We start from the raw sequence: 15,404 nt of genomic DNA, 5'->3' as shown, positions 1-15,404 counted from the left end.
TGGGGGCACTAAGAATGGTTAGTTTAAACTATTCACCTGGAACAGAACATGCAGGTTTTCTGATCCCAATCTCCTGTTCTCTTACAAAACAAAGCCACCAAACTAGGATCTCTCAGTGCAGTGGGTTCAGCAAACCAACATTGCCATCTGGAACGCTAAATTCCTTCCATTTCATTCACCTCCTTTCCCTGCTGCGGATACTGTGCAGCCATAGAGAAGCAGGTTGCTCAAAGAGTCCACTGGCCCCAAAAGGGAACTCCACACCCTACAAACCTCCAAGGTAGCACTTCCTAGCACTGCTGAGAAAGGAGGGGCTGTGTGTCCACCCAAGAAGAAAGATGGACCAGCCAGGCTCTCAGCTGGCCTGGAACTCAGTGAGCCATGAGGAGTCAACCTTCACCCCATTGGTAGGAATAGGAGACATCCTGCTGCATCTGAAGCATACAGGAAGCTCGAGTCCTGGGCTCACTCTCAGACATCAGTGAGGCACTCAGCCATCTGCATTTCTAAGAAACACCACTGTATCAGTGAGTCTGGAACCCGCAGTCAGTCCCCTATCCTGACTCCTAACATGGATCTGTTCTGACCCAAACACTGAAACTCAGACTGCGGAAGTGACTAAGCTGGCTTCCAGTTGCTTCTGTCTCTCCTCAGGCTAATTTGGGAGCCAAATCCTGTGGCCATGACTCAGGAAGAGAACATTCTACAAAGCAGGAGGAATCAGGACTCCTGGGTCTCTCTGTGGCCCCTATGCTGACTGGGGAAGACAGGAAACCTTGACTTAGGACCCCACTCACAGGAGGGCTCCCCTTGGTATCAGGTAGGCTTTCTTGTACAGACATGAGCACTTTACCCAGGCTATGAACAAGGCCTGAAAACACCCAGACAGGAATGTAAATAATTTAGAACCAAGGAAACAGGATGTCACTGGAGAACAATTGAGCACAAAGTGATCTCAGGGCCCAAGGTCTGGGTTTCTGATGTTACAGGAGGATTTGGGTGGAAATGCAAATCTACAAATCAGTCTATAGAAAAGTACTTTCGCTCTACAACTGATTCTGACCAACAGCTTCCAGAAGACTGAGTCTGGCCTTTGAGAAGATGTCATGAGAAAAGAATCATAAACCAGTGGGGAATCAACAGGGATATCTGGAAATACATGAACCTTCCTTGGATCTCAAAGAGCCCCTAGGTACCGAAATGAGGAAAAGAGTGACCCAAGAGGCTGGGCCTGTGGTACAGCCTTGTGTGGTAACAGGAGGGGGTTACCATGAAAGAGAATCTGACCTTGACAGAAGCACACTGAGGCCTAGAAGTGTGTGACTCCGATGTGTGAATTCAATAAATGGGCATCCTATGATGACCCAGATGCTACTGTAGCTTAGTCTGGATAACAGGTCACATTTTCAAAGAGTTGATCTTGCCTGAGCCCCACAGTGCCTAAATATTGATTATGCAAGACAGGAACTAGAGAAACTGTCTTTTCTCTGGGGACTCTGATGGGGAAAGGAAGTGAGTATATGGCTCTTTCTATGTTTCTGTCTCCACAGGGGCATAGCCTCCAAGTCCTTGGGAGTATAAGTCAATTGGCTGACCCAAGTTGATGAACCAGTGTTAACCACAGCCAAGTAGTCAAAGTGTGTGTGATGGCTAATCTAAACAGTAGACTCAAGGGGTTTTAGAACCATCTAAAAAAGGGAAGAAGTATCTAGATTAGGTTGGCCTGTGAGCGTTCCTGAGTGTGAGCATGCCTGGATGTGAGCATGCCTGAGTGTGAGCATACCTGAAAAGAATTGTCTGGGCTTACTGAAGTGGGAAGACCCACCCTAAATGTGATTGATGTCATTTCCTGGGTTGACTCCTGAACTGAACAAAAGGAGGAAAGACCCTTGTTAACAAGCATTCTTTGCTCTCTGTTTCTTAACTGTAGATGCCATGTGACCAGCTCATATTCCTCGTGTTGACTACCCTTATAACAAGTTCTGAGCCAAAAGTAACCCTTCTTTAACTTGCTTTTGTCAAGGTACCGTGTCCTAGCAGCAGAAAAGTGAGACACAGGTCTTCCTGGTGGGGGGTCATAATGATATCCCAGAGACACCAGCACAGCTGGAGTTTCCTTGGCTATGAGAGCTCCCTTAGTGGGGGAGGAGGTTTGAGTTGGGCTGATATAGGAGAAAGAGACCTCTTTCAGTATGCTCGCTGGGTTCCCAGAGTCCAAAATATGAACTCTATGCCTGGTCCTAAGGTTACTATGCATTGCTTACTAACCTGTCTCCAGGCAGGATACACAGCAGAACAGATGTTTTAAACGTGGCAAACAAGGTCATCTGAAAAGGGATTATAGGAAAAGCATTCCTAGAAACCATATTTTTTTCTAGAGATGATCCAAACAGAAGACCCCAGGCCACTGGAATATGCAGAAAGTATGACAAAGGTCAGTACTGGACTAATGAATGCAGATCAACAAGGGACAGCCAAGTTAATCCTTTACCATCAGGAAATACCTTAAGGGCCTCTTTGCAGGCTTCAGTGTCAAATTTGGCTCAATCATGCCCTGTCAGCATTGAAGAGACCCCTCCATAGAACAATTAAAAGATTTAATGCCTGTTGTTAAAAACCATACTGCTCTGGCTGACAGAACAGCTTCAGTAGGTAAATCAAAATTTTCAAGAGAGACCATAAGTCAACTATTTTGACAAACTTCTATAAAAGATCAATACCAAAGCTAAAAATACAAATAAATAGTATGGAAACTGAGGGTTTTGTGCACACAGATGCAGATGTAACAATGATTTCACCAAAATCTTAGCATCTGGATTGGCCTCTTCAGGAGGTAAATGATCAGCTTCTAGGGATTGGAATGTTATCTCAGGTAAAACAAAGTGAAGATGGGTTGAATGTATAGGGCTAGAAGGACAGATAGGAAGATTAAAACTATATGTGACAAATATAGCAATGAATGTATGGGGACATGATTTGTTACAGCAGTGGAAACACAGATTAACATTCCTCCAGTCTCAGAAACAAACTGTAAATTAATGTATGCTTCTGAGAAGAACATTAAAATGTATTATCAAGGACAGCCACTGACTATTCAGGTTGTGCACACACAGTGTGTAACTGCTGCTGATCTTTCAAAGGTACCGTCAGCCCTACCTTTAAAATAGTTAACTGACAAACCTAAGTGGGTGGAGCAATGAATGGCCTTTGACATCAGAAAAATTACAAGCATTAGATCAGCTGACACAGGAGCAGATAAATGCTCAACATATTGAAGAATAAACCAGTCCTTGGAATTCTCCTATATTTGTTATTTAAAAGAAATTTGGAAAATGGAGAATTCTAACATACTTAAGAGTCATAAAAAGGTGACCCCAGCCAACGGACTCTTTACAACCTGAAATCCCCTTGCCTTCTTTATTACCTAAGGGGTGGTCTATTATAGTGACTAATTTAAAAGACTGCTATTTCATTATATATAACTTTACAAGAACAGGATAGAGAAAAGTTTGCTTTCACAATGACTACTTACAATAGTTCTCAGCCTGTTAAAAGATATAAGTGGAAAATTATTCCACAAAGGATGTTAAACAGCTCTACTTTGTGTCATTATTTTGCACAAAAGTCATTGGAAGTAATTTGTAATCAGTTTCCTCAATCTGTAATTTGCCATTATAAGAATGATATCTTATTGGCTGATTTAGACACAGATACTTTAGAAAAAAATGTTTGATGAAGTGAAGTTTGCCTTGTTGAGGATTACAAATTGCTCTTGAAAAAACACAAAGAAGAGATGCTATTAATTATTTAGAATACAAGATGGATTTACAGAAAATTCAGCCACAGAAAGTACAAACCAAACTCCTATGATTTTCAAAAATTGCTGGAAAATATTAAATGGCTGTGGCCCACAATTGGATTAACAACTCAAGAACTAAGTAACTAAACCTTACAGGGTGATAAGGACTTAAATAACCCAAGAAAATTATCAGCGAAGGCTGAGAGAGAGTTGGCTTTGGTAGAAGAGAAATTACAGGATGCACATGAGGATTGCTTAAATCCAGAGCTTAATTGTATCCTGGTTATTTTACCTTCCATACATTCTTCTATAGGAATTCTTACTCAGAGGGAAGATAATATCTTAGAATGGATATTTCTACCACACAAACAGAGTAAAAAAATTAAAGGCCTGTGTAGAAAAGGTTTCTGAACTGATTCTGAAAGGGAAATTGAGACTTTGTTAATTAGCAAGTATAGACCCAACAGAAACTATGGTACCTTTTACTAATGCTGAAATTTCCTCTTTATGGACAGAGAATAAACATTGGCAAAGAGCCTGCAGTAATTTCTTGGGTAAGATCAGCAACAAGTATCCCAAAGCAAGAGACTTCAGTTTGTAAAGAGAACTAATCAGATCCTTCCTCACAATGTAAGGAGAAAATCAATTTCTGGAGCCCCTACATTCTATAATGATGAAAATAAATCAGGAAAGGCAGGCTCTAAGTCAAGAAAATTAAGTAAAGTGGCCCAAAGCCCTTATGATTCTGTGCAGAAATTAGAATTATATGCCATTCTGATTTGATTTTCCAGAACCTCTTAATATAATTACTGACTCACAATATTCAGAAAGGGTTGTTTTATGTATTAAAACTGCTGAACTTACACCAGGTGATCCAGATTTAACTTTGTTATTTATTCAACTACAACAAGTAATCAAAAGTAGAAACAATCCCTATGTATAGCACATATCAGATCCTATGCAAGTCTACCAGGCCCTCTAGCACAAGGTAATGATGAAATTGATCAGCTATTGGTAGTAAATGTGCTAGAAGCCTCAGAATTTCATAAGAAACTCCGTGTTAGTAGCAAAGGTTTGAAAAGAGAATTTTCTACCATTTAGCAACAAGTCAAGGAAATTATAAGAAAATGTCCTACTTGTTCTTTGTATAATTGTACTCCATTACCTGCAGGAAGTAACTCAAAGAGTACTCAAAAAATGAAATTTGGCAAATAGATGTGTTTAATTTGCAGATTTTGCAAAATTAAAATATGTGTACCATACCATATATACATATTCAGTATTTCAATGGTCAATTGATTTAAGTTCTAAAACGGTTGATTCTATAATTAAACATTTATTGGAAGTCATGCCATCATGGGTATATCTGTACAAATTAAGATTGACAATGCTCCAGCATATGTCTCTAGTAAAATGAAGCAGTTTTTTGCAGATTACAACATAAAGCATGTTACAGGTATACCTCACAAGCAGTTACAGTAAAATCTAATCACACTTTAAAAGACATGCTTAATAAGCAGAAATGAGCAATAGAGACCCCCACAGAGATAGATTACACAGTGCTTTATTGACTTTAAGTTCTTTAAATGCTAATAAAAAAGAACAAGGGCTGCAGAGAGACATCAAATAATAGAAAAAACTGATTAATTAAATCAGCCTATACATTTTAAAGCTATGTTAACCTCAGAGTGGAAACCAGGATATGTGTTAAGCTGGGGAAGAGGTTTTATTTTTGTTTCCACAAGAGAAGAAAATCTATGTGTACCATCAAGATTAATAAAGATTAGATTTGAACAGGAGACACCTCTTGACTAGGAGAGGCAATAGTTCATCAGACAGCTTGATTGTTCAATCCAAAAAAACTTACAAAAATAACAGATGCCTTTCATTTGATCAGGTATGAAAACTTCTTTCTATTATTAAAAGATATTACTTTTTCTGTTGCCAAAAAAAAGTCTTAACAAAGATATAGCCTGACAAAAAAGGAACTCTCCAAAGTTAGGGTTGAGGAAGGGTTTTGATTTTATCTTTCCAGGAGAATTAAAGCATCCAACTATGGAATCTGAAGACCACTAGACAAATGAGACATCTAAAGAGCAAATCATTCAGAGGAAAGTGTCACAAGAAAAATAATAAATTGGCTTACCATATGGAGTTTGCTTTTGTTGTGGCAAAGTTAACCACTAGCATGAAACTTCCCTTGCCTCCACTGCTGACAGTATGCTGTCCAAATTGGATGAGCAGTACGCAAAAGAAGGCAACTGCCAAACTTTGCCAAGACAAGGTAGAACAATCATTCAAAACTCCTTTTTCACAGAAAAGTCTATCAGATTTTCTAGGCCTGTAGGCCAAAAATGGATGCCTCAATGTTACAGAGGAACTTTGGGTGACTACCCAGGCAGCCAGATGTCTCTGTCATTTCTATAGTTTTGGAAGTTGTTTGCTCTGTACTTGCTGTTTACGAAGGTTAAATATCGTATCCTTCTCCGGTCTCCAATGGAGTTGATAACAAGATAGTTTTAGTTACATCATCCCTTTTCTCTGTGATTTTGAACTCCTGGAATGTAGTCTGGACCCACAGCAATGGACACAGCGGCTGGAGTAGCATAGTCAGGACTCACACCAGACTCAGAGAAGGTGCCATCACAGAAAGACCACTGTCCTCAAGGGAAGGTGTCGTGGGAAGGCTGCTGCCCTCCACATTCTCAGAGGTGACCTCTAACCTCGGTTGTGCCATGAGAGTTGAAACCCTCCCCCATCTTGGCTGCCCTGTTCTGATATCCTGCCGCAGGTACCCAGGACTCACCAATAATGGAGAAGGAGCGTTTCTGGCAGTCCCCGGCCAGGAGGTAACTGCAACCTCCAGCAAAGCTGTACATGGTTTCATCAAAAGTGTTAATGAAGTTATCCCCAAAGAGGCTGCATCGGGCCATCGATGGACGGTCACCAGTCTTTTCTGTGCTAAGGGTCCCTGAAGGAAGAACCCACAGATGAGCTCACAGAAATAAAGTTGCAACTGACAGAAGGTAGAAACAAGGAACTAATTTCCATTTTATATGAGGTCCCTTTTTCCTCTAAACATGGCCCCAGACTCATGACAATAATGGAGAAACTGTTGGCATTTCGGTCGGATCAGATAGGGATGGGTATTCTGGCACTCGGGAGTCACAGAATACTGAGTGTTACACAGCTCAGGTGGAAAGGTATCCTGGAACTCAGGAGCAAAGGACCAACACAGGCCACAGTAAGCATAGAAGCTTACAGTCCTGCCTTAGAGAAAGGCTTCCCTGGTGTATCCTCTCTGCGGTCTTCCAGCTGGGGATGTTTGCCCAGTGTAGCAGTTTTGTTCCTCCAGGCAAAGCTGCTACAGTTCAGTTCTGCTCCCGGGAGTGGAGAACCGAGTGTAACAACTCTGCTCTGCCAGGGGAAAGGTTCCCTGACAAAAGTGCTACAACCCTGCTGCTCTGCTCTGCCCAGGGTGGTCTCTGCTACGAAAGAAGATCTTCACCCAAAGCTCATCGAAGGGGTTTATTGGGAGGGAAGAATCCAGGAGAGTGGCTGCTCTCTGCCAGAGTGGCAGGGGACAGCCAAGTAGCACGAACAGCCACTAGCTTAACAGACACAGGGTTTCTATAGGCCTTTCAGGGTGGGGATTGATCAGATTTTAGTGCTGAGCTCACATTGGCTAGAGCTCCTGCTCAAGGATTGGTTAGTTTTCTGCACAGGATTAGGGTCAAATTTGGCTCTGGTTTCAGGACCAAAGTGTGTTTCTTTTCCTGGTCCTTTTTAGCCTTTTGGCTCCAATTTTAGAGCCAGGGTGTATTTCTTTCACTGACTCTGATTCCAGGGACAAAGTGTGTTTCTATGGCACTGGATTCAGGGTCAGGGTACATTTATTTCTTTGGTTCTGGTTGCAGGTCCAAAGTGTGTTTCTTTGGCTCTGCTCAGGGTGTGTTTCTTTGACTGGTCTCTTTTCCCTACAGAAACAATCTTCCAGGACACGCATACATTATAGTGAAACTTACTGACTTATGCAATGATGCCAATTACAGAAAATTTTAAGAGTATAGAAGTGAACACAAGAGAGTTAGAGCCATCTGTGCTCCATCACTGGTCAGGAACACGGGTGGCATCCCAGCATTTACCCCTTGCTTCATAGCACGTGGTCAGAACTCTGAATCTCAGTGAGGGAAGAGAGGCAGAACAAGGGCTGCAGTGAGAAGAGGGGGCGGGCAGACTAGAACCCAGTCCTCTGACGCTGCCTCTGTGTGACTCCAGCTCAGTAGTGTCTCCTGTCTGGCCAGCAGTCCCCTCATCTGTGCTATCAGAGGTTCAACTAGATGACCACGAGAAAATGAATACTGTCCCCGAGGCTTGGATTCCATCTTTTCCTGTCCTGTGCTCCCATCACTGGGACAGTTCTGTCCCATCCTGTCCCTTTAGGTATTCAGTGGGAGGGGAGATGTAAACCAGAAGCAGGATATTCTGTAAAACTGTCGTAAGAGGAGACTGCTGACTCTTTAAGTCACAAGTCTAACACAGACTGAGCACGAGTGAGCTCCAGTGTCATGTACTGAGTCCTGGAAGGGGATAAGGAAATAAAGCATTTGGTACCTACCTGGCCAGGAGAAGGCCAGAGCCAGCAGCCAAATTTCAAACCCGGCAGGATTCATCTGCAAAAAAAAAAAAAAAAAAAGGGAGGGATGGAAATGAGCTAGTTCTCACTGCCCAGAGAAATGGCGGCTGGGACATGCTCCTGTCAACACGTCCAGCAAGGTGGCATTTTCTTAAGCCAAAAAATTTATGAATCTTCACAGAGGGTTCTGATGCATGCCTTTAATCCCATCACTCATGGGGCAGAAGCAGACAGATCTCTGTGAGTTCCAGGACAGCCAGAGCTACACAGAGAAACCCTGTCTCAAAGAAAAGAAATAAAAAGTGTGTGTGTGTGTGTGTGTGTGTGTGTGTGTGTGTGTGTGTCCTCACTAGCCCTCATGCCTCCCTTCAACATGAAGAACTAGTCTTCAAAATGTTCCTATGCAGTGCCAGGCTTAAAAGCAACAATCCCAGCAAGCCACACTACACTGCTGGGCACCTTCTCCAGACAATAGTTCCAGGACCAGCTGGGTTGGGGAAGTTCTGTCTCTCTTCTCCCAACCTCCAGGCATGTCCCCACAACCCTGCTCTCCAGGCTAGCTTAGCATCCCTCATCCCTACAATCCTGTCCACCAAGCTAGCCTAGCATCCCCTGTCCCCACAGCCCTGCCCTCCAGTCTAGCCTGGCATCATATGTCCCCACTCAGCCACCATGCTTGGCACCCAGCTAGGAGGAAAAGGAGCTGGCTCATTTGTTGCTACCATTAGAACCCAGATTCAGAGGCCACCACTGAGCAGTTGTTAGTCATCTGCCCTGGGCGATTAATACCTTTAGAACATGGGTGTCCCTTTCACAAATGTCCCCAGGACCTACAAAGACACTCGGCACCCAGGACATGCTCCGTTTGCTGAATGGACTTGAAAAGGGGACAGGGGCCTAATAGCCCTGGACCTGAGGAAATTTCTCTACAATGTGCCTCACCCCACAGCCCACCATCTAGGACTCAATCTTGACTGTCAGAGCACAGCCCCCAACCCTCAGAGCCCCTGCCACAGCCCCTGTCTTCTGCAGGAAGTTACAGGAAACACAGATGGGGCCACCTGAGGTGTTCTAGGAATGACTCTTTCTGCGTAATGCTCATTCAGACCAATGAAGGCAGACAAGCCCAATGTCTTATGAATTCGTGAGCAGAACACTCTGATCCTAGATCTGGCCAAGACTGGGTCACAAAGCAGGTGTCCCCTCCCCTGTCCTCCCAGCACACAGGAGCATCACTGGCTCCCAGCAGACGCCCAGAAGGGAGGGGAAAGTGCCTGTCAATCTCGTCTAAGTTCTGCCAGGCTGGAAAGCCTCCCCAGGCAGGAAAGCAGAACCAGCAGTGAGAAGGACATGAGGATCAGGCTAGCTTTGAACCGCCCTGTGCAAACAAACACCTTCTGGTCCAGGCATAGGAGCCCCAGTCCTCACCCCAGGGGTAAGGATCAGCCTTGTATCACCCTCCCAGAGCCAAGCCGGCTCTCCTCCCAAAACCATCATACCTTTCCCTTCCAAATAGGGCCTGTATTTCCACAGTCCCTTGGGGAACTAGGCCGATGCTCGGTAGTGCCACCACTCCTAGGCCATGCTCTCAGGCAACCGCTGAATGGACCGGCTCAGGTCTGAGCAGTCTTGCTGTCAAGTAGTCCAGCCCGGGAGATAACGCCCAAGCTGTGACCGAGAACCCACCCCTCTGCACACGATAGCTGGGAGCTGCCACAACAGGGCACTGGCCTTCTCTTAATTACCAACGGGAAACAATGGCAGGAAGCAGTAGCAGAAGTACTTCCAGGCTGATAAGGCCTGAAGAGTCAGGAGGGAGAGCTACTGGACGCTGCCTTCATGAGCTGTCTTGCTCCCCAAACACCACCACAGCTCAGCTTGGTCCCTGAGACTCCCTAAGTGCCCCATCAGATGACCAGGACCAGGAACAGTAGTTTTCCTGTGGCAGCAAGGTCCAGGCTAGAGAAGAGAACCACATTACATCAACATGGCTTCTGGATCCAACTTCCAGGGGTAAACTCCAGAGAGGGTTTAAAAAACCTGAGCTAACTTAGCTGGGTGAGAGGAAGAAGTGTGTAAAAATGTCCTGCCCCGTCATCCATAGGTATGAACAATCCAGGCCAGACCTCATGGAAACAATCTGTTTGGATCCTAGTCAGTGTTTTCTGAGCAAGTTAAAGACGAAGGCTCTGGGCCAGCCATGGTGGTGTGCGCCTTTAATCCCAGCAGTCAGGAGGCCGAGGTAGGAAGATCTCTATGAGTTTGAAGCCAGCCTGATCTACTTAGCAAGCTCCAGGAGAGCCAGGACTACATAGAGAGATCCTGTTTCCACACAAGCAACAACAGAGATGAAAGCCCTGGTCACAAGTCCAAGCCTTTGGGGGGTGGGTGGTGACGGTTTCATTCTAATACCCCCGCAAAGACTGACCCCCTCCCCACACACATCTACTCTCTGTTAGGCTCAGAGTCCAAGGCCTGTGCATGACAGACAATCTTCCACTGAGCTGCATCCCCAGGCCCTGACTCCTTACACACATGCACACTAACACACATGTGCACACACATGCACTCCACTCCAGCTGCCCAACCTCCTCTTCCCAAAAGCCTGGTTCTGGGCAGGATCTGACAGAGGGTAAGATGGGGAGGGAGCAAGGCGGATGGGGACCCCTCCCAGTGGGGTTCCTGCACTAAGCTGAGCAGCAATGACAGGGCCCGCTTCATTGCTTCTGACTACACCGCCTGCCATCAGCCTCTGGGGAACCATTATGGGTGTCTTTCCCCTCCACACATCTCCCACTCCCCCATTTCCTTTCCACCGTCTCAGCCAGGGTTTCTGTTGCTGTGCTGAAGCACCATGATCTAAGAGCAAGTTGTGGAGGAAAGGGCTTGTTTGGCTAACCCTTCCACATCACTGTTCATCATGGAAGGAAGTCAGGACAGGAACTCTCCAACAGTTCAGGACCCTGGAAGAGAAGCTGATGCCGAGGCCATGGAGGGGAGCTGCTTACTCACTTACTCAGCCTGCTTTCTTATAGAAGCCAGGACCACCAGCCCAGGGAAGGCACCACCTACAATAGATCACTGATTAAGAAAATGCTCTGTAGGCTTGCCTACAGCCTGATCTTATGGAGACTTTTTCTGAATTGATGTCCCCTCCTGTCTAATGACATTAGTGCATGTCAAGGTGACATAAAACTAGCCAGTATAACCACTCAAGGCAGGAAGGCCAATGTTGCCAGGAAAGAAAAAGAATGAAAGGCTAGATTAGCCCTTAACCTTTCTGTTATCAGAGTAGTTAGGGTCCAAGTCTGACTCTAGAAGCCTAGTAAGCTAGCCTGGGCCACCCATTCTCAACAGACCAATTAGAGGAGCACATGGCAATGAAGGCAGAGAAAGACTTATTCAGTGTGGCCACAATGGGAAGCAGAACAAGAAGCCCCCCACCTTAAATCCATCTTTGAGGTGCTGACATGAAATTAGGCTTAAATGGAGGGCAGGAGCTGTGTGACTAAGCAGTCTTGGTCAAGGTATGGCCCCGTCCATCATTGATCTGCTTTGTCTTGACTCCTGACTCTCCTGCAAAGTGGTCCTACAAGTTGTCAGAACCGTGTGAAATCTTTTCCTGAAACACAGGCCCCTGCTCCTCCCACCTTTCCCTTTCCCAGCACAGGATTCCTGTGGAAACTCCAGCTTCTCAGGAGTTTGTCTCAACAGCCTGACAGCAAAAGGGAGGGGCCCAGGTGTCTCATTAGAATATCCTTCCTCCTGGGAACTGGAGAGGCCACTCAGAGGTTAAGAAGAACACTGGCTGCTCCTCCAGAGGACCTGGAAGTGTTAGGAACGGTCAGGCAGAAGCACCGAGAGCCAATCCCAGGGTCCTACAGACTACGGTGTCTGCGATCACAGCCACAGACCCTGGGTATTTTAGCACAGATAATTACTGGGGTGGGCAGAACTGCAGCCTGAAAGTAGATTGTGATATGGGGAAAGGAAAGTGACTAGGAGAACACGTTGATTAAGACATCCATGGGGGGTTAACTCTTAGGGGAGGGGGGAATATGGGAAAAGACTCAGCCTGAGAGCTGTGGTACTGATGCTCCTTGTCAGTTGCTAGCCAGGACGGTTCCCTGAGCCTGGACACAGAGATGGGTGCCCCAGATGAGTTAGGTCAGAGGGTTGTGGAAGGAGTCTGCAGTAACTGGTCCCTCTAGCTGAGTCATTATTCTGAGTTAGGGAACTTTCTTTTTCCAGACAAAGATGAGTTTGCACTATCGTCAGCCTTTCTGGATGGACTACTAAAGAAGGTACATTAGGAAGAAGGAAGTTAAACTCGGAAAATGCTAGAAATAAAAATAAACAAAGATTTTTGGTTGCCATGGGATGAATATGAACAGGCAGTGACTTCATAAAATGATGATAGTGAGAAACTGGAGAGTTAAAATAATAAAAAGTAGGGGGAGGGGGAGATTGGCGCACGCCTCTGTGAGTCTGATCAAGGCCAGTCTGGTACAGAGAGAGTTCCAGGACAGCCAGGGCTACACAGAGAAACCCTGTCTCAAAAAAAAAAAAAAACAACCACAATAATAATAAAGTGGATAGTCTGTCTGTAATCCTAGCACTCAGGAGGCTGAGGCAGGAGGATGATGAGTTTGAGGTCAGCCTGGGCTGCATGTAAGACACTGTTATCAGAAGGAGGAGGAGGAGGAGAGGGGGGGAAGAAAGAAAGAAAGAAAGAAAGAAAGAAAGAAAGAAAGAAAGAAAGAAAGAAAGAAGGAGAACAATCTGGAACCAGAGCGCTAGACATAATAGCACCAAGGACAAGGAGAAGCAATCACAATGAAATTATTGTAAGGTTCTTGCATTCTTCAGACTTTAGACAAGCGTGCATAGAAAATGTGAAGAATAGAGACTAAAAAGACAGAATTTAGTGCTGGGGTGTAGCTCAGCTGGAAGAGTGCTGGCCTCATGCACAAAGCTCTGGGTGGGTCCCAAGGTATTCCTGCATTGATCCCTGAGTGAGACTGGTTGTGCTTGGTCCATGACCAGTAACCCCAGGACTTCATTTGGGAGATATAAGCAGTAGGGTCAGGAGCTCAAGGTCATCCTCTGCTACACAGTGAGTTCACAGACAGTCTTTGCTATGTGAGACCCTGTCTCCAACCAACAAATTACCAGAGGGTAGCATTTATATAAAATTGAAGACTCTGGAAAATAAAGGGTTGGAGAATGACCAGGGTACAGAGCACACATTACTCTTCCAGAGGACCCAGACTCCATTCCAGCACCCACATGGCAGCTCGTGACCATCTAAAACTCCAGTCTCAGGGGATCTAGTGCCTTCTTCTGACCTCCAAGGGCACTGCATGAACATATGCACAGACATACCTGCTGGTAAACACCCATATACATAAATGAAAAAATTAATCCTTACAAAGAAAAGACTATATAATAAAACAGTTTTAAACCTGTATATTCTTGCTTACAAATATGGCTAACTGTGGAAAGTAAATGTGATACAGTAACCATTAAATTTAGGATATTAGTGACCTCTGGGGAGGAAGAGAGAAAGCAGGGCCTAAACAGTGGTCCCTGGGGGCTCTATTTTTGTAAACGTTTTATCTTTTAACCATTTCAACACTATGGAGTAAATGGGGCATTGGGATGAGCAAAGCTGTCTAGAATGCAAGTGTTTTTTTTTATTAGCCTTTCTAAGATTCTGTATGGTTGCAATCTTCATTTCAATGGCAAGGCTCTGAAACCAGGTGACTTGGGAGTGTTGGCTTTGCTTTTTCAACAGCAGGGTGACTTCCTGTACTGCACTCAAACCCTGCTACACAACGGCTTCCTTCCTGTTCAGTTCGCAGAATCAAAAGAAGCTGCTGTGTTAAAGGGTGCAAAAACTGTTAAGACCCTTAGCGTACATCCTTCCAAGGAGCATGCCAATGGACATTTTCATCGCATTCTTATGAGTTGGTAATATAACTGAAACATGGCTGCTTTAATATTCATCCATTTGGGTTTTGAGGCAATAGTTTCTAATATTGTCCATCTAGGTTTCTGATTTGAATTTCTTGTTTGCATCTTTAGATCATGTGTTTACTTACTAACATTTATTTGTTTGTTTGCCTGTCCATTTGTTTATTTGTTGTAGTACCAGGGGTTGAATCTAGAGTCTCATGCAAAGCAAGTGTGCTGCCATGGACCTGTCTTTGCCGTCTTTTTCCCTTTCTCGTTCTGAAACACGGTCTCTCTCACTAAGTTGCCTGGGATGGACATTGAAGCGATGGCCCTGCTGGCCTTAAATTTGCAGTCCTCCTGCCTCAGCCTCCCTAGTACCCGGAACCCTCTCCGCTGGGTGGCTTCTTCCTGTAACGGGGAAAAACTCCCAGAAGGCCAGGAATTTCAGTCATTTTTTCCTCGCATTAATACATGAACGCTTTTCCAGTCTTTCCCTCGCCTTTAACGTTTCTTCATGATGGGATTATTTGCTTGCTTTTTTGTTTTATGTCTGGGGGCCCGTTTGGTGTTATGTTTCAGGACGGAGCAAAACAAAGAGACACAAAGAGAGGTGTCACTGTCCCTTTCTCTGGATTAGACATCTAATCATCCTGCTTCGCTTTGGGCTGAGGAAGTTTCAGGACAAAAACTGGGGCAGTTCTCAGCAACTAGGACAGCTGGTGACCTTTACCATTTCCCTAGCCTGACCAGTGTGCAGACAGCCTTCAGAAGAAGTTCCAGGCATTTTGAATATCAGTCTCCAAATGCACCGGGGGCGGGGCATGAGCACACCTTCATTTACAAGTTTATCAATTGACCATCATGAGCACCAAGGAGATGGAAGCCGGGCAGAAGCAGCTGCAGTACAGAGGACCACTGAGGAGGCTGTTTCCATGGAGACTGTTGGCTTCCCTGGGATCAGATAGGCTTTCGTGTATGGGCACTGCCCAAATATCACCAAGCACTGTCACA

General features: G+C 45.0%; 1 protein-coding gene across 1 annotated transcript in view; it reads right to left on the bottom strand.

Annotated features, from left to right (window-relative positions):
- Window positions 1-10,149, bottom strand: part of Vwf (von Willebrand factor) — a 140,405-nt gene extending 130,256 nt beyond the window's left edge. The window contains exons 1-3 of the mRNA XM_040737568.1: window positions 9,935-10,149; window positions 8,418-8,472; window positions 6,606-6,770 (exon numbers count right to left, since the gene is read on the bottom strand). Coding sequence (XP_040593502.1) covers window positions 6,606-6,770; window positions 8,418-8,472 — 220 coding nt within the window. The 5' untranslated portion in view covers window positions 9,935-10,149. The remainder of the gene's footprint in view (window positions 1-6,605; window positions 6,771-8,417; window positions 8,473-9,934) is intronic.
- Between the last annotated feature and the right edge of the window lie 5,255 nt (window positions 10,150-15,404).

This window comes from Mesocricetus auratus, unplaced genomic scaffold, assembly GCF_017639785.1.
Source record: "Mesocricetus auratus isolate SY011 unplaced genomic scaffold, BCM_Maur_2.0 Super-Scaffold_100676, whole genome shotgun sequence".
NCBI classification, from domain to species: Eukaryota; Metazoa; Chordata; class Mammalia; order Rodentia; family Cricetidae; genus Mesocricetus; species Mesocricetus auratus.
This window is presented reverse-complemented; position numbering and strand designations above follow the sequence as displayed.